This window comes from Balaenoptera ricei, chromosome 20, assembly GCF_028023285.1.
Source record: "Balaenoptera ricei isolate mBalRic1 chromosome 20, mBalRic1.hap2, whole genome shotgun sequence".
In the NCBI taxonomy this organism is placed as follows: Eukaryota; Metazoa; Chordata; class Mammalia; order Artiodactyla; family Balaenopteridae; genus Balaenoptera; species Balaenoptera ricei.
Genome location: NC_082658.1, coordinates 48793101 through 48820672, shown reverse-complemented (window position 1 = coordinate 48820672; position 27572 = coordinate 48793101). Strand labels below are relative to the sequence as shown.

General features: G+C 40.1%; 2 protein-coding genes across 8 annotated transcripts in view; one reads left to right on the top strand and one right to left on the bottom strand.

The window, feature by feature from the left end:
- Positions 1-27572, top strand: part of SSH2 (slingshot protein phosphatase 2) — a 246683-nt gene that overhangs the window by 145643 nt on the left and 73468 nt on the right. The window lies entirely within an intron of this gene.
- LOC132354945 (large ribosomal subunit protein uL13-like) lies at positions 4673-5324 on the bottom strand. The gene has a single exon (XM_059907094.1). The coding sequence runs from the start codon at positions 5311-5313 to the stop codon at positions 4702-4704; it is 612 nt and encodes a 203-aa protein (XP_059763077.1). The 5' UTR covers positions 5314-5324; the 3' UTR covers positions 4673-4701.

Sequence of the window (27572 nt, the reverse complement as noted above, 5' to 3'; positions counted from 1 at the left end):
TGAATTTTTTTTTCTAAATTACTGTTCTTCGGATTGTGTGCTCACCTGTAATCACTCCTGAAATTGGGCAATTTCTTTAGACTTACACTGAGAAACCACTGCCCAAAGCCAAATAATTAAGGATGTTGTCATTCTCTGGCTCCAAGAGCTGTTGGACCTTGGAGTAATGGAGGGGCTAAACTACAGATCCTCTTGCTCCCTCTCTTCTTGGGTTTCTCCAGTAAATGTGAATCTTCTTAATTACCGTGTGCAAAATTGCCTTGGGGCTAAAGAACAGTGGTGTAGATGCTATCACATAATGTTTCTGAATTTCTAAGGTGAAAGCAAAAAAATAATAATAATCAGTATCTTAACTACTTTCAGATAGAGTTAGAGTTAGCTTTGCATTGTTAGAATTATACAGGATGTTGCTTCCACTAACATAATTAGATTTAACTTGAAGAAATGTGCTAAAAACATCAAGGCCTTTTTAGGTGTTCCTGTGATTTGGAAAGGATGCAGCAGATGATTTATAAATAGATTGCTAGTACTGCACACCAAAGGGCACATTTGGGCTCACTTCCTTTTTGCAGGTTGTGCAAATTGGGCAACTCTTGTTTTTTGGGTTAATCTGTTTTTAGAGGGGTGTGACCCTTCTTTTAGTAACCTGAGGGATTTGGCATTAGTTATATGTCTGTTAAAGCCACAGAATCCAGAGGCTTGTATTCCTCTCAAATAAAGAGAAACTTCAGTGTTAGCCTGTACTAGAGTGGGTTTTTTTTTAATTGTAAGTTCAGTTTTCCAGATGTAGAAGACATAGAATTATTTGATTTTTTTTCTTTTTTTTTTTTTTTGATGATGAGCTAAATGGTTCAAATTGTTGCTATGTTTTGGGGAGAATAATATCTGCCTCATTTCAGGGGACTGTGGAGATCAAATGAGATAGTTAATAAGAAAGAACAATAACATTTTCAGTTAACGATTATGTTACTTTTGTCATTTGTACTTAATGTTTATTGACAAAGATTCACGTGGATATTCATGATCCGTAACAAGACATTTCAAGCCCTGAGAATTCTAATTGTGGACCTCATATCGCTTGTCTTCTGTGGTGTCTGTATTCTTAAAACTTCATGCCACAGATAGGCAGGCCTGTTTACAACCCAAGAAGCCTCAGTACCTCAACAAAAGGCTGATCAGGTTTATGAGCTTAGTACCTCAACAAAAGGCTGATCAGGTTTATGAGCTTAGCATCTTATCTGTGCATCTCATCTCTGTTGTTCTTTGAATTCTGTGTAATAAAAGCCAGTTGATCTTCATAAGGAATAAATTGAATGAGAGTATTTATGATTTTTCTTCACTGATTTTAAATAAGTATCACTTATAACAGAGAGCTCTTAAGAGAGATGTCATATCTTTGGGACTCTCCTCTGTCCCAGGTACCTTTAAATTACTGTGTTTCTCCTAAAATATACCCAATTCTCATGAACACCAAAAAATTTTAACTTCCTATTATTTTATCATCTTTATTTTGGGGGGGAAATTTAGTTTGAGAAGTTGGGACATCTATGGGAGAATGTGAATTCTCAGTGTAAATTTTTCTTCCTAGGAGGGGAATGAAATAGATTTAGACGATGTGTGAAGCTCAACTTTTTGGACGTCCCTTTGACCAGATTTGGTATAGATCATTCTATCAACCCCACACCTGTCATGCTCATTCCTCCCCAGTAAAATCTCACACTCAATTCTTAAAGTATCCCATTCATTAAATACTCTATTTAGAAATTCTTAAAAGGTGTCTTGGGTCACATATTCATTATCTTACTTGTCATTTGTTCTTGTGGCTGATAGTAATAGTCTGGTGTTTGGAATGACACAGACCTGAGTTCCAATCAGTTTCACCACCTGTAAGCTCTTTGACCTTCAGTATGTTCAACATATCATAAAACCACCATGAGCCTTGGTTTCCTTATCAATAAAATGGAACTTATAGTGTCTATTAATATTAATGTAGTTCATTTAAGTTAATTAAATGTAATATTTATAAAGTACTGCAAATAGTATGCACTCAGTAAATGGTAGCTAATATTTTTGCTCTTTTGACATGAGCCAAAGTATAGGAGAAAGAATTAGAGTGGTACGCCAGCCTGGTGGTAAAAATTCCATCATATGCATAATTGTCATGGGAGTTACAAAGAAATACAAGACATGGTTCTTGCAGTCAGAATGCTCAGTCTGTTGAGAGATATAAGACAGATCAATAAAAGGATAAATAAGAACACAATTTAGCACATGCTAAGTGGCAGATGAATGGTGCAGTTGGTGCTTTAGGTATTCAGAGGACAAAAAGTTATTGTGAATGAGCCTTTATGGTAGGATTTGAGCTGGAATGCTGACCTTTATTTCTGGTCCTCTTAAATGTCTTGATCTGTATAAGCAGAGGTAAAGGGTACTTGAGTGGTGAGAGAAAAGGAAGACTAATATGGCAGATGTCATGGCCATATTACAGATGGTTTTCAGTGAATGACTGCTATTAATCATTTGTGGTAAGAAGGAGAATCCAGAAATACTTTTGTATAGACTGATAATGTTCTTTAGAAAATAGGTATGAGCATATTTGGGATATATCATGTGGGCAGAATTTTAATCGCGTTTTTATCGAGTACCCACTGACTACACAGCACAGTAACCAGCATTTGCAGGCTTTACATAGCTTATTTAGGAAGGCTGCCAATTTTACAAGGCTGTTGTTGAATTAGTACCAGTGGTTGGTAGCGCAGTGTGAAATCCCCATAGGCAGCATAAGAACAGAAATCATTAAACTATCTGCTAGTGGCTTTATGGTTAAAAGAAAGAAAGGAAGGAGGGAAGGAGGGAGGAAAGAAAGAAACATTCAAGTAATCCAAAGCAAAACCTCATTCCCTGCTTTCTCCAGGTGCATAGCTCTAGATATTGTTACATCAGCACCGTGTGGTAGGCAAGGTGGTTCCCATGGCACAGAGGGCTTGTAATATTTCCAGTGGAGTGAGCTGTAAGGGGAAGGGTGTGCTGATTTTGTTCTTAACGGCTTGGCTACCAGTTTAATGGCCTGGTTGTCAATTAATGGCTCATCTTATTTAGAGTTGTATAAGCAATGTACAGCTCCTTAGTTTAAGTAGACATGGAAACCATCCTAGTGGACAGGGGGATCTTTTACACATATGTAAGTAAGCCTATAATTATATATCAATAAAGACCAAGAACTATATAAATGCCCAAATGATAGCTTAACAATATTGATTCAAAGAAGAGTTACTGCAGCTACTAAAAATTTAGCAGATTGTGCCTTATTATACTCTCCTGCACTGAGAGAAATGCCAAATAGAAACTGTATTTATTTCCATTTAGTGATTCTAACTAAATGAATTTAAACCCAGTGTAATTTTTTTTCAGAGTTAAAGAAAAACTAAAGATTGTAGACTGGCTAGTTATCATCTCTCTAACTTAAAGATTGAAAGCCATTGTTATTTTAATCATACTTTATTACTTACCTCCTTGGAAATATACTTGAGTATATCCATTGAGAACCTACCTTAGTCCTGGCTGTTCATGAGTTGGGGCCTGTTCACTTTTGTGTCTCGCCTGTGGTCAGTCTCAGTTATCTTGGTAGTCCGCCGCTATGCTCACACTGCTAGAATTCTTTCTTGCCATTTTACACACTTGGAGAAGTTCTCAGCAAGGCCATATGCCCCGTTTGTCAGAAAATGATAGTGTCGTAAGAATGTTTATTATGCTTCTTAAAGAAATGATAACATCTAGTTTCTTCCTCAACTAAAATCAGAATCAACCAATAAATATGGAATATCAGTGCTCCTCTTTATGGCAGTCTTACAAATCCATTTGAGGAAATTTTTCAAATGGAGAATCTCTTTTGCTTTAAAAAGCCTGTCTACCTTATACACAGTAAAGTTGATAATATCTCATTCTTTACCACCCACTCAGCTTAAAAGTGAACGTGTCCTGGGTGAGCGATTTTTTTTTTTTTTTTAATGGAACTGGTCTTACTGGTACTTAAAATCAACAAAGCAAAAAGTATTGGTTATTTTTTAATATTGCAGATAATGCGTGTTTATTATAGAAAAAACAGAAAACACTGAGGCATTCCTCCTCTCCCCCAAAAGCATTATCCTTACTCTTTTTTTTTTTTCTTTAAAAATAATTTATTAGTTTTGGATCACAAAATATAGGGAAGACACAAGGGCAATGCCTGTGACCCCTTGGGCCGTACTTCCCTTCCATAAACACCTTTTAAAACCCCAGACTCGTGCTGCCCAAGCATTCTCTCACATCCTAACAGCTGCAGAGTATAGTACCTGACCATGTGGGAAGCTTAGACTCCCCGTAGGCGACGTGAGTGGCCCTTCCAATTAGGTCTTCCAGCTCACTTTTGCCAGTATTGCAACAGCACGGGTTGTTCAAACTGTCCATGTCCTAAAACTCTCATGAATGAATAGTTCACAGGCAAATTCTGCCTGCACAGCCCTTACAACTGTCTACGCTTTTAAAAAAGCCTTTCTTAAACAGCAGTGGCTAAGGCCCCTTCGCTATACCCAGTCTTCTAAGTCCCAGGCTGCCTGTGGCACCTGGATGGCAGCCCCTGGGGGTCCCCCACATCCTAGGGTGGTGATGGAGGAAGGGCAGGCCAGGCCAAGCATGAAGAAGAAACGGTCAGTTTTATTGGGCTCAGACTAAGAATCCATGGGTCTTGAGGACCTCTGTGAATTGGTCGATTTTCTTCTCTATGTTCTTTTCAGCCTGCTTCCGTAGCCTCATGAGCTGCTTCTTTTTGCGGTAGTGGATCTTGGCCTTCTCCTTTCTCTTCTCCTCCAGTGTAGCCGTTACTGCCTGGTACTTGCAGCCAGCCTCATGAGCCAGGCGCCCTAGGTAGGCAAACTTCCGTGTAGGCTTCAGACGCACAACCTTGAGGGTGGCAGGAACCACCACCCGCTGTTTCTTGTCATAGGGCGGCGGGATCCCATCAAACACCTTGAGGCGGTCCCGAGCGGCCTGGCCTCGCTTGGTCCTGTGGGGCAGCATGCCTCGCACTGTCCGCCAGAAGATGCGGCTGGGGGCTCGGAAGTGGTAGGGGCCACGGGAGGGGTTGGTGTTCATCCGCTTGCGGAGGAATGCCAGGTACTTCAACTTGTTTCTATAGAAATTGCCAGAAATGTTGATGCCCTCACAGCGCACAACCACCACCTTTCGACCCAGAAGCACCTGCTTAGCCACGATGGCCGCCAGGCGGCCCCGGAGATGGCCTCGGCCATCGAGAACCAGGACCTGCCCCTCCGCCATCTTCGGCAGCCGCCTGGGAAAGCTATCCTTATTCTTATCTCCCAAATATATTTACTGTTAGTACCATCCAGGCATTTCTATGTATGTGTATACTTTTATTTATTTATTTATTTATTTATTTTATGTATGTATATACTTTTAAAAATGGGATTGTCCTCTATCGTTTGCTTTGTACTCTGTTTTTCTTTTTTTTTTTTCACTTAGCATATTGGGAACATCCTGTCATTGTCCTCAAATGAGTTTCTTTCATATCCTTTTTGAGAGTTGTTTGTTTTCCATAGAACTGAATTCTGTCTGCCCTGTTGTTGCACATTTTGATTGTGCTCAGTTTTTTGCAGTTATAAACAAAGCCTCACTGAATGAATATCCTTGTGCCTAAATCTTTACACATGTCCCTGAAGGAAATACCCTAAAACTCATTTCTGGGATTGCTAGACCAAAGGGTATACATATTTCTAGAGTTTTTGATATAGATTGCCAGTTTGCTCACCAGAAATGTTGTACCAGTCTACACTCCCACCAACAATTTTAGTAATTCATTTTCATAGTGCTGATAAAATAATAAAAAATAAAATCAAGGTAGATACAATTTTATCCTTCAATTCATCTGAACCAGTTGGAGACCCAGAAAAGTTGATCCTTATTTGTCTTTCCTATCAGGAATTGCTTTCATACCGAAGCACTAATGGAAAATTTGTAAGCTATTTGAGTAGAACTTATGGAAAGATGAAATAATAGTGCATTGATAAGATGAAGAAATTAATTATCCCGAGATGGTGTTGAATATATCTGTAGTGTTTGTGAATTTAGGTTTGCTCCCCATGTTTTTATTTTATTCTAAAATCATCACCATTTTTGACTTAGAGATTTCTGAGCCAAAAGATAACTGACACTTACCTAGGGTCCTGCAGCAAATTAACCTTGAACATTTCATTGTTTTCTGTTTAGGAGGTGTTAAGCATCATTGAGATTTCTCAAAGTTCTATCTTATTAAGGATACTGAAATTTTAAACGATGATCATATACCTTAGTTTGTTAATGCTTGTAACTATACTTACAAAGTTAGAATTTCCTCATCTTGTTTATAGGAAGCAGTGGGTATATTTCTCAAAGTTGAGGAGGTGAACTTTTTAGGGAACAAGCCGTTTAAAATCTTGAAAAAAAGTTTTCATCTTTGAGGTTATTTCAATATTGAATATAGGAGAAAGGAGAAGAGTGTATGTATTTCTCTTTTTTTTAATAAATTTATTTATTTATTTTATTTTTGGCTGCGTTGGGTCTTTGTTGCTGTGTGCGGGCTTTCTCTAGCTGTGGCGAGCAGGGGCTACTCTTGGTTGCCGTGCGCGGGCTTCTCATTGTGGTGGCTTGTCTTGTTGTGGAGCACAGGCTCTTGTTGTGTCTCACGGGCTTCAGCAGTTGTGGCGTGTAGGCTCAGTAGTTGTGGCTCACAGGCTTAGTTGCTCCGCGGCACTTGAGATCTTCCCAGACCAGGCTCAAACCCGTGTCCCCTGCATTGGCAGGCGGACTCTTAACCATTGCGCCACCAGAAATACACCAGAAATACATACATACATATTTCTTAAAGCTCTTAAAGAGTCTTACTTTGAATGTCCCTGAAGATCTAAATAGTACTCAGAGGGGCTTCTGGCAGACTTAAAGAAAAAAGATGGGAAGGAGAAAGGAATGTTAGAATGCAGGCCACATTTGCATGCTGGATTCAGTAGTATTGGTTGCCTGCCTCTGTCCGAAACCGAGCTCCTTCCTTACTGAAGGTGTGTGTTTAAATCACAGGCGGAGAAAGTTTTGGGGTGAAGTTTCACTTTTTTGTAGTGGCAGCAGTCCTGGACATGCTGCTGAAACACAGAGGATGAGTTCAGCACCTTCTCTACAGATGGTATCTCTGCCCACAGCTCATCTCTTTTACATAGCAAGCCTTTGTTCTCTGGAGAGTGGACCTCTGTGGGTTGGCCAGTCCAACTACTGTCGGAGACTGAAGGTGACTGATACGGAGTCCAAAGGTCAAAATGGACCAATGTGGGGTGAGTCTGGCTTTAAGGGAGAAAAGTATCTTTTTGGCCTGCAGCCATCAAAAATTGAATTTGCTGCACGGGAAATGTTCAGTTCATCAGCTTCAGCCTTTCAGAAGAAAAAGCCACCAGCTGTCTCTCAGTCCACAGGAGCAGGAAAGAAACAAAACATTATTTAAAGGGTGTGCTTTAATTGAACTGGATTGTGTTAGGGCTTTCACTTCAGAGATGATTTCTGTGGCACTGTCACTCTGCTCTGCGTACTGTAAGGTAGCAGATATTAAATCAAAAACTGAAGGTAATCCATAATCACTGGGGTCTTTTTTTGGGTTTCAGAATGAAACGTCAGTTAGGTTAGATTCAGGTACTTCATTTGCTGACATCACCGTTTGGCCTTGTATTAGGACGTGATAGACCACAAAAATGGGAAAGGCAAATAATATTTGCATTTCTAATTTGGTCTACTGCTTTTAAATTAAATTGGCTTTTACTAAGTATTTTGTTAACTTCAGAATTTAGGTACTACAAATATGTGATCACCAACCTGATTAAAAGTCTACTTGTTAGTGATTGTCCTTTAAGTTAGTAGTGGTCCTTGTATGCAGTCATTAAGATTGTAAGCTATTATCCTGTCCTCTAGCCTAGTGGAAAGATTGCAAGCAGGACTAGCTACATAATTTGCAGGGCCCAGTACCTAATGAAAATGTGGGCCCCCCTGTTTGAAAAGCATTAAGAATTTCAAGACAGCAACAGCAGAGCATTGAACCAAATGCAAGCCCCTTTCAAGCACCGACCTTGTGCAGCTGCACAGATCGCACATCCATGAAGTGGGCCCTGACCTTGGGATATGAAATTAAATATAGACTTGGGACTTCCCTGGCGGTCCAGTGGCTAAGACTTCCCCTTCCAATCCAGGGGGTGCGGGTTCGATCCCTGGTCTGGGCGCTAAGATCCCACATGCCTCTTGGCCAAAAAAAAAACCAGAACATAAAACAGAAGCAATATTGTAACATATTCAATAAAGACTTTAAAAATGGTCCACATCAAAAACTTAAAAAAAGAAAAAAAGAAATCAGATATACTCAATGTTGATCAGAACTTTGCTACTTATTCTACTTGCTGCTTGTTCTTTGCTACTTATTTGTGTCTATTTGAACCTCTGTTTTCTCTTTCCATTCTGTATCTTCCTTTTCTGTCTTTTCATGTTCTGTTCCATCCTGTCACCAAAGTTGGAGAACTTGCAGCAAGAATTGGGAGTATGTATACTTCTGCCCATAGTTCATGTGAGCACATTCTGGAATAATATTTCCTTCCATTTGGCTGGTGGAACAAACAAGGTTAGGATTTTCTTTAAGGAAAGGTAATTAATTGATTTAACTAAAAATACATATTCTGTGTCAAAGTTTAAAAAGTGCTTTCACAATTAACGTAACATTTAGTTCAAACAATTACACTTTGGAGGTAGCATTTCCCCCCACATTTTATACATAACAAAAGTAAGCCTCAGAGAGGTTAAGAGATTTTCTCAAGGTCAGCCAGCTGGTAAGTGAGGTTCAAGTCCATCCCTTGCAATGCTGTACTTTCTCACTACTTCATTCTGCCTCTACAGTTCTGCAAGACCGAAGATTAGGTGACAGAATAACTTGCTTTCTTAAGATTGATCTGTTTTACAGAATTTTCTGCCGATTTTCCAAGAATAACTGCTGGGATAGAATCATTAATATTTGCAACAAGTTTTTACTTCTGTTATTTCCTATAACCCTTGCAAATAACCCTTTGTAGTAATATTTTAGCATCATTTTAAAGGAAAGAGATTGACGTTCAAAGAGATTAAATGACTTATTCAGGTTATATAATTAATAAATGTAAGAGCGGTGACTAAAATCCAAGTCCTTTTTATATCTCATGCTTTTTTACTATGCTATATTTGCCTCCAATTAATTTTGTATCTCCACTTAGTAAATACCTGTTCATTCATGTATTGATCACCTACAATGTTCTAGGCACTGGCAATGATCCAAAAAGACCAACTCTCAGCTCTTAGAACTTACGTTCCAGAATGTAAATAAACTATTGTAAATAATCAGCTGGTGATATGGCTATAAAGAAAAAATAAAGCAGGACAAAAAAGATGGAAAGTAACCTGGGAGAAGGAGTGCTATTTTAGAGAAAATGGTCAGGAAACTGATAAATTTTTTGAGCCACAAACTGAAGTATAGACATTTGGTATAAATGTATAAATCAATTTTTTAGGTATGACAATCTAAACAATATGAGGCCACTGCATTTACGGACATAATAACAGTAGATAAGGATTGTTGGGGCTTCCCTGGTGGCGCAGTGGTTAAGAATTCGCCTGCCGATGCAGGGGGCACGGGTTCGAGCCCTGGTCTGGGAAGATCCCGCATGCCGCGGAGCAACTAAGCCCATGCACCACAACTACTGAGCCCGAGTGCCGCAACTACTGAAGCCCACGCGCCTAGAGCCCGTGCTCCACAACAAGAGAGGCCACTGCAATGAGAAGACCACGCCCCGCAACAAAGAGTAGCCCCCGCTCGCCACAACTAGAGAAAGCCCCGCACGCAGCAACAAAGACCCAACGCAGACAAAAATAAATTAATTTTTTTAAAAAAATAGATAAGGATTGTTAACTTACATAAACATTAGCCTTTACAGTAACACTTATACCTTGCATTTAATCTCCTCTCCCATGTAGCATGGATTATAAAATCATAAGCTCAAAAAAGCTCTAAATCTAGTCATTTCCTTCATGCTAAATCACTACCACATAAAGCAGTGTTTAATGTATTGGCGATCTTGGATTTTTCACACTGTTAGAATATAAGTACAGTAATGGCATGCTACATGAAATGGCATGCTCTGGGTAGCTATTAAAAAATTCTGGAGTATCCAGCAGGTTTAGGAAATGTAAAACCTCATTTGCTGGTCAGATTTGACTTTAATGAATTTCAAAATCTTGTCCAAAATCCTTTATTGTACTGAAATTCTGTTATATCTTGTACTTCAGGGCTTCAGTAAGTGAACTTTCACCTAATGCTTGGGAATCTTTGTGATATAAGCAAGTTTATTATAGAGGGATTTCCAGAAATGAGGAGAGGAGGCAGTGTTATGGGGCAGGTAAGGGGGCCTTTTCATAGGATTTGCCTTTTGTGTGCTTTAGAATGGCAAGAGTCCAAAGTATTAATAGAAGACCCTTAGAAAGCCCCAGGCCTTATCTGTTCCTCTGGTTTCAAAGTTAAATCCAAGCACCAATCATTCAGTGTTTACCTCTTGTTAAAGCTGAGTTGTTGTCTGCTAAAAGATGAGGTGGGGGGGAGGGGGTCGGAGGACTGTTAATTCCCAGTTGCTCATAGTCTCCTGAGGGCAACTACAAGGTTCCTTTAATCCAGAGTTTTAAACTATGTTCATGAATACAATGAAATGATATGCAAAGGTGGGTGTATATATTTTTAGTACATTTATTTTTCTGCAGGAAAAAGCCGTAACTTTCATCAAATTCTCAAAGGAATGTAATGCCCTTCCCCTCACCCCAAATTAAGAACCTGGAATAGACTATTTTAGGCATTTGACTTAGAAATTAAGTAAGGTGTTTTTAAGCTGTTTGACCTTCCCAGTGAGATTCATTTATCCATTTTTAAGCAATCACTCATGATTTCCCCACAATGAAAGATTTTGAACTACCATTTTGTCTCTATTGAGAAGGATTATGCAGCCTTTTGAGTTCTCTCTCTCTCTAATAACCTTGGAGTAGATATTCCAAGAATGGTATTTGCTTTGCTAAAGAAGACTTGGAATATTACTGTAAAGCCTGAATGTTTGTGTTCCTCAGCAAATAGTCACAACCTGTGTGGTGAGTGAAAAGAGAAGCAGTATTGGGGTAAAGTATTTCTGGTGCTTTGAACTATATCCAGGAAGGCAGAAATAACTTAAAGTTGTTATTTGAAGTAAAAGTCGTGAGAAGAATTAGGAGAATTTCTAAATACATTTAAGCCAGATTCTTATTAAATTATAAAGAGCTTGTTGAGAAGTTCGGGGACGACTGCCCTGGGCTTAGATATTTAGTGGAATGAGTGTGCTATTTAATGTGTTGTGCACTGAGAGTCAAAGTATTCTCCAACCCATTAAACCATTCTTTGCTATTCAAGACCAGTTTCTGCAGCCTACAGCGTATAGTTACAAATTTTTAGAAGTGTGAGCAATTAAGTTTTATGTGCCATTTTTGCTTTCTTGCCATCTCACATAATTCATTTATTTAGGCCTTAATCCAGTGCATATTTGGCAAAAAAAAAAATCTGCGTTTCGCATATAAAGCTGTGAGAAAACTCAGACCAGTTTATCTCTCTTAGAAATTAAACACCCTTTAAAAAAGCTTATTTATTTACATCCTAGAATTTTGTCCTACAAGAGGATTCAGTTTTTCAGTGTCAACTGAGAATATTTAGATGTAGTTATTTTTCATTAAGTAGGATTTTAATGCAGAGGAAACAGAGAATGGAGTTTTTTTCAGAATTCACACTATTTAAAATATTTTTCTATGTTGCTTTTAGTTTAGAAGTAAATATTGGAAAATGAATATACAAGTACTGTATAAGCTGTATGTGTAGTTGTTTTCTCTTTGCTGACTGTTTGTTAAATATGTCACTGTAGAAATGTTAAAATATATAGGAAGAGAAAAAACAACATTCAAAATGTTGCCTTTTTAGCATTAACCATTAATCTGAAAAAAATGCCTCTTCAGTGACACTGAAAAAAACTGGGAAAACATCCAACATCTGCTTATCTTTCCTGCAGTGGAAATGTTCATAATTGCAATGTGCAGTTTCCTTTGAATGAAGATAAACAGATTTCTATTTGTTATACTTATGTTTCAGAAGTATGTTTACTGAATTCTTTAAATGTATTTAATTTTTTTCACCTCACAGTTGGGGAGGTACCAAAAACATCTGATTGTTATTGGGGTTTTCTTAGCTTTCTCTTGAGGGCAATTGTGTTTTTCTTTAAGATATTTTCCTCAGACTTTTTCTTTTGACCCCAGGTTTAGGGGCCCATTACAGAATATATCCACCCAAGCAGGTTCCTCCATTACCTGCATTGCCATGTCCCTGACTCAGTTCAACACAGTCTTTATTATAAAATCCATGTTCCATAAGCTTTTTAAAATACATAAGTCAATTTTGTCCCCATTTGGTTCTTCCTTTGCTGGATGATGGATCCAAGAGGCTGTCAGCTGGACACTGCTAGAGGACTCTACCAGTCTGACCCTGGTGTTTTTGACATAGTGGGGATTCCCGAGTTGAAAACCCATTTGTTCCAGTTCCCAGGAGATCAAACGGCTGAATATTTTACCCTGTTGACCTAGGCAGCTCTTTGGCTAAGGCATGGTGAGCAATCCTGGCGAGCGAGTTATCTAAATGATATTCACTGCTTTGCTTTAGTCATGACTGTGCTGGAGTTATGTATGGTAGAGATTGTTCTATGCATACTAGAGATTATACATCTGTTCACAGTGAGATAAAATTGAGCATTGGTTGTTCTATTGGTTGCCAAGGAATGCATCAATATAGGTTTTCTTTCTTAGTGTCTTTCCCCCTCAGCTGAGGTAATAACCCCACCGTTCTGACCCTAAGCCTAGGACTGAGTCTCCTATCTTTAGAGGGGTATGCATACCTTGTCTAAATATAGCGAGGTGTGGACTTGGCTAATGTGGAAAAAGACAGTAGAATGACCTTAGCTGGTCTTCATTACTAGTGTTACAATTATATTTAAAGAAATAAGGACACTATTTTAGTTCTGCTTATATGTAGAGATGCTTTTTTCCAGCTGCTCCTTGGGTTAAAAGGTTTTATGCGCTAAACCAAAAAATTGTTTTAAAAGCTAAAGTGAATCACTTCAGAAAGAAGCCAGGAGTTCATTCCATATGAAAACATGCCCATGGGACTTCTTGGTGGCGCAGTGGTTAAGAATCCGCCTGCCAATGCAGGGGACACGGGTTCAAGCCCTGGTCCGAGAAGATCCCACATGCCGCGGAACAACTAAGCCCGTGTGCCACAACTACTGAGCCTGTGCTCTAGAGCCTGCGATCCACAACTACTGAGCCTGCGTGCTGCAACTACTGAAGCCCACAAGCCTAGAGCCGGTGCTCTGCAACAAGAGAAGCCACCACAGTGAGAAGCCCGCGCACCGCAACGAAGAGGAGCCCCCACTCACCGCAACCAGAGCAAGCCCGCATGCAGCAACGAAGACCCAACGCAGTCAAAAATATAATAAATAAATAAATTAATTAATTAAATTTATTTTTTAAAAAATATGCCTGGGGGTGGTTTCTTTTTCTATTTCATTGACCAACAGTTAACATTTATTCAGAATTTAAAAGGTAAAGCCTAAGCTTCATGTACTTTAGGATAATAACTTGTATTTATATAATTCTGGTACTTGATACTTTTTAGAAAGCTTGCACAAACTTTTGTCAACTAAGAAGAAAGGATATTTTATCCCTAAGCATGTGAGACAGGATAGATAGAACTAATCCTGTTTTACAAATGGAGAAACTCAGAGGTAGAATGGCTTTCTAGAGGACCAAGTGAATCAGTAATATGGCCAATTCGGGTGACTCCAGTACACCACCTTTTTAGCTCAGGCAGGCAACTTGTACCCTCTTTTATGAGTGTAAAACGACTCAAGCAGCCGTTTCATCCTTTTCTTTTTTAATTGATCAACACTGGAGTGGGGGAGGGATGGGATTCCATTTGCAGAAAAATTTTCCAGTGGAATCAGGAATCCAGTGGACAGATTAACCGTTTGGTTACTGAGCAGAAACCTGTAGCATTTAACATCACATTTGCAGAGGCATCCAGCTCACTGTGACATAACCCTTTAGGGGCATTCTTTGAGAGTTACCTCTTCTGCTGTGAAAAACCTAGTTGGTATTTTTGACTGTTTAATACTATAGGAATATGGTGATCTCATCTTGAACTAATGGAATAATTTTAAGGTTCCTAGTGGTAATCTCCTAAAATCACAAACTTAAGAGTTTATAATGTTGAATGAGGAAATTGAGGTCCGATTGTCTCAGGCCATATTATACAATTCATTGGTGACAGAGCAAGAACTCTAGGTCACCTGACTGTCAGTTCCATGCTTTTTCCTCTCTACCTTTACATGTTTCCCTGCAGCAGGTGAGATACTAACCTTCTGTTTGTAAATAGAGAATCTGCCTAAAGTGCTAAAACTGACTCAAAGGCACCAAACCATATGTAAAGTGAGATTAGAAAACCCTGGTCCGGCTTCCCTGGTGGCGCAGTGGTTGAGAATCTGCCTGCCAATGCAGGGGACACGGGTTCGAGCCCTGGTCCGGAAAGATCCCACATGCCGTGGAGCAACTAGGCCCGTGAGCCACAACTACTGAGCCTGCGCTTCTGGAGCCTGTGCTCCGCAACAAGAGAGGCCACGACAGTGAGAGGCCCGCACACCACGATGAAGAGCGGCCCCCGCTCGCCACAACTAGAGAAAGCCCTCGCACAGAAACGAAGACCCAACACACCCAAAAATAAATAAATCAATAAATAAATTTATTAAAAAAAAAGCCCTGGTCAGCTGAGTCCTGGCCAGGTGTGCCCCTACTGTCTTCCCCAAGACAACGAAGAAAGGTTTGATACAGCCACCTCATCACATTTTTAATCATCTTTCACTCTAACATCTTATTTAGTGTTATGATCCCACTTAACAGAAGAGAAATAAGAAGCAAAGTTAGTTGGCTTTTATAACGTGGCAACTTTACTGTGATTTAAGTATATTCCCCAGGTTATTCCGGTCCTTTCCTCTGGATATCCTGTGGTTAATGTTTAATATAAATTCTTTCTAAGTTCTCCACAGCTATGTTTTACACAACCACAGATTTTAGAGTTGGGGAAATTAATTATCTATGAGAACTGCCTTCTCATAGATAGTCTTTAATAATGGGTGGCTTAATTTAGCTGAGAGCCAAAGAGATTAGCATTACCAGCTCAGCAGTTCTTCACTGATGTCCTATTCTAATGTAATACAGATAAATGTGTAAAATTCACTTGCCTTCTTTTGATTGAAGTTGGCCTCAGGTTTCTGGTTCATTTTTTGCTTGTTATTATGTGCAGACAATTAACCTTGCTTTCTTTACGATTGGTTTAAAATGGTGGTTTCACAACTTAGCTGCACTATCTTCCGTTTAAGTTGAGCCCTGACTGTATCATCTGTATACTGTCATATCCGTTGAGTAGGGGATTAGGAAGGAGGGAAGTCCTTTGTATAAAAGTATTCTCTTCAGCTGTTCTTCCTTGATGCTGGAAGTTTGGTGCCTGGCAGGAAATGATTTAGACATGTGTGATAACAAAGTGACGACGTGAGGAAGAATTGCCTGTAAGTTTCCCTGGCTTGTGCAGGATGATTGGCTGTCAGCTGGCAGATAGGTTAAGGCAAATTTGATCTCCAAATCTGAGGATTAGTGAAGTAAAACTTAAGAGAAAGTTGAGGTGGTGAAAAAAACCTATTTTGAGAAAAGTTTGGACAGAAGCAGGTGGTATGAAAGTTAATGTCCATGTCAATAAGACTTCTTTTTTGACCCTCTCGCGTGAGAGTCTGTAAAGCATTGGGATTTGTTAAAGGAAAAGATCTGTCTGAAGAGTCAGGAGGTGCAAAGAAAAAGACATTCTTTGATTGCAAGGAATTGACACATATCAAAGCTTTCTCTCTCAGATTTTTTCTTAGAATTTGAATTTCTTTACAGAGTAAATTTTCCATCGGTACCAGAAAGTAAACTAGACGAATATCCCTAAGATATTCATCTTCTCTTCATTCCCATTAGCTCAGATAAGACTACCCTTCTCTCCTTCTTTCCTGAAACACTAAAGTAACATCTGTCTCCCTATTTCTAAGTCTCAACCCCTTCCAATCCATTCTCCATACTGTAGTTAGAGGAAGCTTTCTAGAAATGGAAACTATGGATCTCTGTTATCCTCAGGGTAAAGTCCAAATTCTTTGGCAAGTAATATAAGACCCTTCAGATCTATGACCTGCTTACCTCTCCCCATGTTTACTTTGACCCTTCCTCTTAACTCTTTCACCATATAGTAAGATTATAGGGGCTTCCCTGGTGGTCCAGTGAGTAAGACTCCACACTCTCGAATGCAGGGGGCCCAGGTTCCATCCCTGGTCGAGGAACTAGATCCTGCATGCATGCCGCAACTAAGAGTCCGCACGCTGCAACTAAGAAGCCTACGTGCCGCAACTAAGACCCGGCACAGCCAAAATAAATAAATAAATAAATAAATATTTTTAAAAAAAGATTATATTAGCAGGTTGGGTAGCTTTAGCCAAACAAATTTATATAAATACAGATTATCAGCTCCACTGTCAAGTTAGCAGTAAGGGGAGCTCATATAGGACCTAGAAGAGGCTACTATGCTTGAACAAGAAGTCTCTAAAATCTTTTGTAGTAAACTCACTCAGAAGGCAGATGTAGGACAGTAACCCACACAGCACACCCAACTTCTCAGAAAAGGGAAGTTCAAGAAAGGATAACAAATAAAAACTTTGTAAGAACTTTGCAAGTAAGTTGAAAGTTCTTCTGTGAATAGAAGTTCCCCATTTGCATCAGGCATGATTGAAGGCTGCAAAGAACAAGTAAGGCAGGCTCTCCCTGTGATGTGTGTTGCAGACCTCAGGGCTCACACACCCTATGTACACACAAACACCAGAGAAGAGGTTTTACAGTGAGTGACTTGCATACTTTATTATCCTTCGAAATGTGCTTGAGTCTTCAGCATTGTTTCTGTTGTCATTTTCAGATCACATTTATTAAATACTCTGTACATGGTGTTAGAGCGGGCACTATATAAAGCAGTGTCAACGGACTCTCCTTTCAGTGCCTCACACACAAAGAAGCAAACAATACAGACCTAGGAAGATTCATCTCATTAAACAGAAGTAAAGTTTAACATACAGCAAAGCAAGGCGGTGGAACAAGTGTATTATCTTTGCTTTTACATGAATTTTTCTGTACATGATAAACATTTTTATTTGGAATTGAAGCAAGAAGGGAGGAGTAGGGAAGTTTGCTTCCCACTCAGATTTTTATACAGTAGGTTGTGCCCTATCTCTTCTACCACAAAGAGATAGCCTCTCTCTGCAAAGAGCTGAGTGGTGCTGCTGACAAAGAACCTCAATCACTTGAGTGGAGACATATGGGCAGCTTGAGTCCTCCTTGTTTGAGTAGCAGACATTGCTGATGGCAAAGCATTTTGGGCAGAGAGGTGGCTCATAAATGAGGAACTTCATCTAAGAAACTGTGGGTTTCTCAGCCCTAAGGGTACTAATTGTTGGTTTCTTCACAGCTCACTTTCTCTCAGGCCCCACCCGTCACTTCAGAGAACTTGTTGACGACAGCTTTACTTTCTCAAGTCTTGTACAAAGGCAGATGTCTCTGAAAATGCAGCTTACGCAAAACATCTGTGTGCATGACTCTGTTCCCACGGTGTGTTTTCCTGTACTGCTCCCCGCCCCCCTTTTTTGGGTTCTTTTTTAAAATTGAAAACACAGTATAACCATCATTAAAAAGAAATTTGCAAAAAGAGAAAAAAATCACCCACAATGCCTCCATCCTTACTAATAGCCATTTCCACTCCTGCCGTATTACCTTCCTATTCTTTACATGCATAGCTTTTTGTCTGGTTATGTCCTTTTTCTTAAGCCGAATTTCAGATACTTTGTCATTCAGCCACTTCCCTTTTTTTCCCCCTGATCCTGGCATCATCTTTTGGTTTTCGGTCTTGAGTTACTGAAAGGGCATTACAGCTTATCAGCATTTTGTCAGTGAGTCCCCTTTCTCTTATTTTCCTTTCCTAGATCCAAGTATTCTAGTGTTTAGAGTATGGCTGAGATCCAACCTTTATTTTTAAAAGTAAGACACATATATGTGCAGGATTTTTAATTTTCTTAACGTTTAAAAACTGGTGTTTTAAATTATATTGACTTTCAAGGCACATTGCTGTGCCCATCCCAGGGAAGCCTCATTTAGGAAGAAACATATCTACAAACTAGAAATATTGATTTGCTGCATTAAATATATTTATTAAAATGTTGGTAAGCATGTAAAAATGGAACTAGAATATATATTCTTTACCCTGATAGATGAGAGGAAAGGAAATATACAAGAAAAGTAAAAGCTAAGTAAATAGAAGAAACAGATTAGTCCATATATCAGTATTTATCATAAATATAAATAAACATTTCAACTCACACAGCCCTCCAAAAAGAAAAAAAATATGCACTTTTAAGAATACCTTCAGCCACCTTCCTTTTAGACTTCCTGTGGTCCCCTGTGCTTAGGTATTTAAAGGGTAGACCTCTATGGTGTGTAGGGTCCCCTGATGACTAAGGAAGTCTGCAAGACTTACATACAGCCTTGCTATCTGTCTATTGCCATGTGAGAAGGTAAAAGATCCTCCTCAGGGTTGCAACTTTCCTTCCAATCATTGTGCAAAAAAATCTGCCTTTGGCAGTTAAAAATCATTTCCTTTTGTTCCTTATGTTTTCCTGTGTCCTGAGTTTCCACTTGGAGTAGTTTTAGGACCTAGCTCAACCAGTACCTAAAAACATTTAGGTGGAAGTTGTAAGATTGTTCCTACACTGGAGCAAATATGTGATGATTTACCATTTTTCCCTCCACCACATTTAAACACATAGGAAAATTTTTATTTACTCTTGAATCATTTTGATTTTAATATTTTCCTCTTTTTCCAAATCCTAACTAAAATGTTTGGAATTCTCATTGCTTCATATTGCACACTAGAGTATTGCAAAATACTACTGTGTGATCTCTTTGTCCCTAGCCCTCTGATTTCTTATGAATACTATCTGGAAAATAGGGAAGAAAGTGCTGTGGGTCATTGCTTCTGCATAAGTTTATCTAAAAATGTGAATTTAGTGAATTTGAAAAATTAACTATTAAACATTAAATCAGGCATCAGGAAAGCTCAATAAATTAAATTTGCAAGGAAAAGTGGAGTAACTTTTTCATCTGTATTGGTGGTACAATTCTGTGATGATTCTGTAAGGGGGAAGACAGTAGGAAACAAGGAACATCAGGTCGATTAAAAAATGTGAGCTGATTAAGACCAGAGACTGACTGCCATTTGCTTTTCTCTTTTCCCTTTTCTTTGACAGCTCCTTAAATTGTCCTTTGAACTTTGCCTTTTGCTGTTTGTTTTTTTCTCTTCCTTCTCATCCTCTTCCTCCTCTTGCTCCTTCATCATCATCATCATCATCATCATCGCTAGTATTACTATTTTACAAAAGTTAACTGCTTTTTTAAGTGTCAGAACCTAAGCACTGGCAACAGTGTTCTTCCTAGATTTCACTGTGCATCAGTGTGCGGCTGAGAGGATCTGTAATGTGCATTAAGACAGTTACAAATATAAGGATTTTGCCCAAGGACTTTTTTTTTTTTTTTTAACATCATGTGTGTGTTTTTTTGTTTTATTTATTTATTTATTTATTTATTTTTGGCTGTGTTGGGTCTTCGTTTCTGTGCGAGGGCTTTCTCTAGTTGCGGCAAGTGGGGGCCACTCTTCATCGCGGTGCGCTGGCCTCTCACTATCGCGGCCTCTCTTGTTGTGAAGCACAGGCTCCAGACGTGCAGGCTCAGTAGTTGTGGCTCATGGGCCTAGTTGCTCCGCGGCATGTGGGATCTTCCCAGACCAGGGCTCGAACCCGTGTCCCCTGCATTGGCAGGCAGATTCTCAACCACTGCGCCACCAGGGAAGCCCGCCCAAGGACTTTTAAAAAGTCAGACAGTGCAGTGGATAGTAAAGAAGACCAGCGAGTAGATTTTAAAAAGTCAACATACTTTGCCATGCCTTTCTCTATTCCTCTTGGTTTGATAGTTCGAGAATTAGTATCTTTGAGAGACTTTTAAGAGTGCCTGTTGGCAAATTATTTCATTTTCTTAGCCTAGTAAGGTAGAGAACAACTATAGAAGAACTGGTTAGGCAAGGAAAATTGATAGACTAATGTTCTACAGACTGGGTTAAATTTTTGTGGCCAGTGAATTTTGAGAATTACTTGTAAGACTGCGGTAAAGTAGTACTGAACTAACTCAATTTAAAACCAAAACCAAAACATAAAACCTTGGTTATCTGATGATTTGAGAATTCTTTCTTAGAACCCTATCGGTACTCTAGTAGGTAGGTTACAGTGAGACTGCATTGTACAAAACAGGCAAAGAACTCAAGACTACTAAAGCCATGGAGTGGAGTTTCAAAGCACAAAACAAAACAGCATAATTTGGAAATAGGCCAAAATTTGATCCCTGCTTTGTCATGCTGATTGTGTAATTGGTAAGCTTAGGGAAGTTACCCTCAAAACCTTTGTTTCTTCATCTGTGAAATGGGAAGAATAACTTCCGTTCACGGAGTTGTTGCGAGAGAGTGATTGTAAAGCACCAGGCACCGTGCCTGACACAGGGTGGGTACTCAGTAAATGATAGTTACAGCATCTTTAAGTTTACTTCATAGTGCTCAGAGCCAGCACCTAACCACTTCCACCACCATCACACAACTCCCGGAGAGAACGTTTTGATGGACATGCCATAGTACCCGATTCCAGGTTTTCACAAAAAAAGTTTGTGAAGTTAATGGCAGAGTTGTTGCCATTATTATCAACAAACAATAGCTATTCAGTAGACAGCTGACTGTACAGGTCTGGGGCTTTGGTGATAAATCTGAGCTAGAGAACCAATTTGGGAGGCGAGACAGTCAGGCCTCAATGATCGTTCCCAATGATTCTTTTTTTTTTTTTTCCCAATGATTCTTGCCTCCCACTATTTACATCCCTGTGTAGTTCCCTCCTGCATTAAATAGGGCTGACCTATGTAACTAATAGGATATTGCAGAAATTATGGTGTGTCACTTCCAAGGTTAAGTCATGAAATACCACACTTCTGCCTTGTTCCCCCTGGGATCACTTACTCAGGGGAAAGACAGCTGCCATGTCATAAGGTTAGTCAAGCAGACCATTGCATGGCAGAGAACTGAGGCCTCCTATCAATAGCCATGTAAGGGAGCAATCTTGGAAGCAAAGCAGATCTTCCCAGCCCCAGTCTAGGCTTTAGATTACTTCATTCTCATAAGAGACCCTGAGCCGGAACCACCAGCTGGCCTGCTCCTGGACTCTTAACCCACAGAAACTGTATGAGATAATAAATGATTTTGTTGCTTTAGGCTTCCAAGTTTTAGGGTAATTTGTTATCTATCAGTAGATAACTAGTCAGGAGTCATCCTTTATCCTTTATAGGACAGGGTGGCCATGAAAGTGGATGAGGGCATCCAAAAGAGTATATATAGAGCAAGAAGAAGAATGACAAGGAAATGATAGAAGACAACATATTTAAGAGGTTGGCAAAAGAATAGGAGCCCACAAATGAAAATGTGAAGGAATAGAAGCATAGGAGGAATACAAAGAAAGTGAGAATATTACAAGGTCATCAACGATATCAAATGGTCAAGAAAGATTAGGTCTGAAAAATGCCCATTGGATTTGACTAACCAAAGAAAATCTCAACTACAGTGCCTTGGAAGCCAGATTACAAATGAAGTGGAGATACTGAGACCTGTGCCACTTGCCCTTCCCTATCTCTTTGATTTTATCTTCTACCACACGTCTTTGGCTCACTACACTTCAGTGCTGTTGACCTCCTTGCTATTTCCCACACCAGCCAAGTACACTTCAGAGCCTTTGCATTTGCTGCTCCCTCTACTTTTAATGTTCTTTTCCCAAACCACCACACAGCTCCCTCCCTTACTTCCTACAGATCTCTGCTCAAACGTCATCAGAGAGACTTTCCCTGGGCATACCTTTTTTTTTTTTGAATTTTTGAATTTTATTTATTTTTTTATACAGCAGGTTCTTATTAGTCATCAATTTTATACACATCAGTGTATACATGTCAATCCCAATCGCCCAATTCATCACACCACCACCCCCACCCCCCAGCCGCTTTCCCCCCTTGGTGTCCATATGTTTGTTCTCTACATCTGTGTCTCAATTTCTACCCTGCAAACCGGTTCATCTGTACCATTTTTCTAGGTTCCACATATATCCCTGGGCATACCTTATAACACAAATACATACAGCAGTGCTCACTGTTACTCCGCTGTGTTTTTCTCTGTAGCACTTACCATCATGTGATATCTAAAGGGGCAGCCACTGTGCAGCTCTGGCCAGTTTTTGCTAGGCGTGAATGTGGACATATGTGTTCAGATTTTCTCATCTTTCAAGAGAAGCTGGAAATTCTGATTTTTAAGTACATTTAGTTGTAAATGAGTTTCAGAGCACTGTGAAGGTCAGACAATCTGTCTGGTGTAAGAGCAGTGAACAGGGTAGGGTAGGGTATCTGGCAGAGGATCTCGAGCTGGGATGCTTAGAGAAGTACCAAGTGGAATCCAAGTGGATTCAGTGTCTTAGACGCTAAGAGGAGAGATTCTCAAAAAGGAGAAAAGGATTTGCTAGTGCCCATCAAGGCTCCAGGTGCTGAATGAAAAACAGAAATTGGTGTCAAGCTAAGACTGAAGGATCTTTGTCCTTCGGATCTATCACTTGGGAAATCCCTGGCAAACTTAGGATGGGGAGGAGTTTCAGAGGTGGGACAGAAGCAAGATGGCAGCAGAGAAAAATGACTGGCAAGGGAAGAAAATGGAGACAGCAAGTATAGACTTGCTGTAATAAAGAAGAGAACTTAGAAGGGGACACAAGATCAAGCAAGGGTTTTGTTTTAAGGATGTGAAAGAACAGAGTTGAGCATGTTTCTGGGCTGAGGAGAAGCGGTCACTAGAGAGAGGGGTGACTAATTGGTAAAACTAGGATACAAGGGAATGGGGTCAAGGACACAGGTGAAAGGGTTGACTTTTGACAGCTGGATGCATCATTCTCTCAGATTGGAGAAAGGCGATAAGTCCGCAGGTGAGGGAAAGTATCAATAATTGGGAGAAATCACACCAGCTAGCCTCCATTTCTTGATGGTGTAGAAGACCAGGTTAAGTGGAGAGGTGAAGGAAACAGGAGTTGTGATGGGACTTGAGAGCGAGGAGGGTTTGGAGCAGGTAGGCATGGAAATGGTGGGGGGCTGTCTGGAGGTGTTAACTGCCCAGCTGAGTCAACTCAGTGTTGTTGCTGTCATCTCTGACATCTCTGTCACTGAGACCATGGATGTGCGCCAGCATCCAGAGGCATGGTTTCATAATCTCCTTAAACATTGGGCTACCTTTCGTTTATTCAATATATATTTATTGCACATGCACTTAGTGTCAGGTACTATGCTAGACGTTAGAGAGATAACATTAAACGAGGCAGTTGTTCCCGCTCAAGGAGCTTGCTGCTCATACAGAAAATTATAAATAAGTCATCAAAAAATACTATAATTTTAAGCTGTAGTAAGTATTATGAAGGGAATTCAGAAACAAAGAGAACAGATTGCAGGGAAGCCAGTTAGGAAATAGGACATGGGGCTAGGTTGGTTAGGGAAGGAAGAAAAGCCAAAAAGAGGTAGATGGCTTGGGAAAAAATTGAGAAATCGGGCTTCCCTGGTGGCACAGTGGTTGAGAATCTGCCTGCCAATGCAGGGGACACGGGTTCGAGCCCTGGTCTGGGAAGATCCCACATGCCGCGGAGCAACTAGGCCCGTGAGCCACAATTACTGAGCCTGCGCGTCTGGAGCCTGTGCTCCGCAAAAAGAGAGGCCGCGATAATGAGAGGCCTGCGCACCGCGATGAAGAGTGGCCCCCACTTGCCGCAACTAGAGAAAGCCCTCGCACAGAAACGAAGACCCAACACAGCCATAAATAAATAAATAAATAAATAAATAAATAAATAAATAAACCCAAAGTTTTAAAAAAAATGATGTAACACTCAAGATTTCAGCTTAAAAAAAAAAATTGAGAAATAAAGGGGCTGGAGTCTCAACCAGGTTGAAGAGAGAGTGAACACATGAAGGTCACAAGAGAGGGGGTTGTAGTCAGAAAGTGGGAGTTTGGCTTCTGAAATCAAGTCCATCAAAATCTGATGCCTTCAAAAGGGACTCTGGGAATTAGAAGTCTAAATGGAGTCCAGGTGAAGGTGTTTGAAAATCAAGAGGACAAGAAATTTGGGAACAAGCTGTTGGACGTTCATCTCTATGAATGATGGAATCCGTTAAGATTGTAGTAGGAATCAGGGTGAAAAGAGAGGAGATTGAGGAAAATGAGTAAATTAAAACTAGTGACAAGGATGTCAGAAGGTGACAGCAACAAAGAATAGAAGGTGCCCTGAGCCTCATAAGAGGCTTTGTGTAAAGGTGAAAGAGAAATGGTCTGAAAGCAGGGGTTGATGTTTTGGCCAAGTGCTTAAAAGCCCGACTTAACATTCCTTCTGCAGGTGTGTTTAAAATACCTGGAAAGGCATTTGTTGAATCATGCAAATGAAATAGTATTTCAAATGCTGAACAGTTTTTCTTAGTTAATCTCCTTTTGTTTTTTATTTAATCCCACCAACTATTTAAAATTTGGTGCTAAGTAATGTTGGTCATGTCTCTTGGTGATCAGTACATCCAGCATTTTAAATACTGAGAAAGAACTGTTTAGGTCATTTAGTCTTTGGTTCAGACAGCTTTTAGGCTTTACCTTTTTGAAAGAAAAGTATTTAAGTCTAGAGTTTTGGGCCACAGGACTGAGAAGCTTTATTAATTCAGCCTGTAAAGGAAACGGGCTCCTTTGAGCTGAGGTGGTTTCTCCCCTCCTTGGAGGAGGACCTTCTTGAAAACAAAACTCCCCAGCACTGTCAGTCATCAGGAGGACTAGGGTCAGTTGTGTTAGGAAGTGCCTGAAACCAACTCCTTTCGTAGGCACCTAGGGGTTTGTTTTTTTTTTTGGTGGTGGTAGGTGGGGGGGAGGGGGGAATATTTGTTTTTATTTCTCTGAGGAGGGGTGGGTGGAATATTGGCAGATCGATGTTGGAGATGAGGCTGAGACTTGGTAGAGTGGCTGCAAAGGGACAGAGATTAGAATGTGGCAGTAGTGTCATGAGGAGTTCTGGTCTCCGAATCTTAGCTCAAACTCAGAAGTGTTTGGGGGCCAGACTGCTCAGTGTAATTCCAGGGGTGGTGGCCGCCTGGAGGAGCTGGAGAGAGTGGCTGCTCTTCTCGAAGGTATTCAAAAATTAAAATGATTTTACATCTGTGCTGGTCTCACAGAATGTGCTGAATTAGGCCCGCCTACTACCAGTTGGAGCCATGACCTAGACCCTCTCTGAGGGCCCTCCAGCTCTGACCTTACATTATTTGGTAGTACTTCAAAACTCCAAACCAAAATCTAAACACTTTAAATCCCTGACAGGAGGTCAAGTGTGTATGTGACCAGACAGCATCTAGAAAGAAGCACCTTTGGTCTGAGAGAAGACTGCAGAGGAACCAAGGGCTGGTCAGGCATCCACTTCTTTTCCCATGTAGGCTTTCTTGCCCTCCTGCATAGGCCTCATGGTCCTCCTTACTTCTTGTTTTTGGCATCTAGTTTTTGATATTTTTCTAAAGCAATGTTTAATATCCAACAAACATACTAAAGGAAAAAGAAAAAAGAAGCAACTTTAAGAAACAGCATGAAAGTATTTGCCTCATGGGAGTATGTCTAAATATTTCCCTATCTAGACCTGAACTTTGTTTTCAGGATACCATGAAAAATAGAACAAATATCACACCAGGCTTTGCCATGAAATCCTGCCTTTGTTCTCTTTAGATGAACTAACCAGATGTGTTTTTAACTTCTGATTGCTTCAAATTATTAAGTCAGCAAATATGTCCTGTTATGGTAACCGCTAACTTAAGATAAAGGGTTAAAGCGCCGCCCTGGGTTTCCGATGACATGGGCCTTAGTCTATGCTCCACTGCTATCTAGCTGTGTGACTTGGGGCAAGTCATTCACATCTCTGAACTTCAGTTAATGTATCAGATTCTTTGTCGCAAGCTCAGAAATGAATTTTAACAATCTTAAGCAAAATATTTCTTAGAAGGATGTCAGAGCTTACCTAATGGATGGGAGACTAGAAGACCAAACTTAGAGAACAGGCAGGAGCAAAGGGCATTCAGGGAAAGCCCAGGAGCAGGAGTAGACTGTTCTATACCTTGCTACTCTCCCCACTGTGAATGTGACCATCCCCCATTCTCCCTACTCACTTGGGTCACTTGCCTGAGATTCAGGAGAGAGTTTCCAACTGGCCAGGCCTAAACCACATGCCAGCTTCCTGCAAGGCCCCTTGCAGTTCCAGAGTTGGAGGGTCACCGTGACCAGGCACATTTGGGGGATTCCCCAAAAGGAGACTAGGGTGAAATTAGAAAGGAGAGCTCTATTGCTGGACAGCCAGAAACCACAAATGTCAACTCAGATGTGCCCCCATCTATAGAAATTGGAAGGTTGAATTGTATGGCCAGTGGTAAAATTATTGATCCTAGATTGTGTTTCTATCTGGACATTTCTAAGATGCACATGTTTGAGGCAAAAATGGGATAGTTACAAGATCTTATCAGTAAATGAACATTCAAAAGGAATATTCTGGGGTTTTTTTCCCCTACAATTTATGGTCTGTAGGGAAAGGACCGGGAAGATTAGTCCTGATGGAATTTGTCCCTCAGCCTTGAACAGACAGACCTTTTTTTTTTCTTCTTAGATTGTAGAAAAGTAGGAAAGGGGGGAAAATAGCTGCATCTGAAGGTAGTTGTGCTGGGCATTGTGCAACAGAGTTTAAGAGGAAGATTAGCTGGAACTAAAATGGTCTGGTGGTTGTAGTTAATGAATAAGAACTGCCTTAAGCTCTTATCCACTTTGCCAATAACTGGTTTACTAATGTACCCCAGCCTCTGCTTGTCTGCTGATAGAGAAAAAATCCCGCTGCCTGCATTCATAGGCATGTATCTGGGAGTTTATGTCCTGGGTGCAGAGAGGGTTCCAGGTATCCATTGCCATTCCAACACTGTCACTTGAACGTATGGCCTGCACGTTGGAGATGGGGTTGGGGATTGTTTAATTACAGAGAATAGTGCATACAATATTTGGGTTTGGATTTTCTCCCTTTAGGTTTACAGAATCAAACTTTTCTCACTACCTGAAGTGTGCTTTTGACTTTTGTAGCCATGTTTCATCCATCAAGGCACAGTGACTTTGT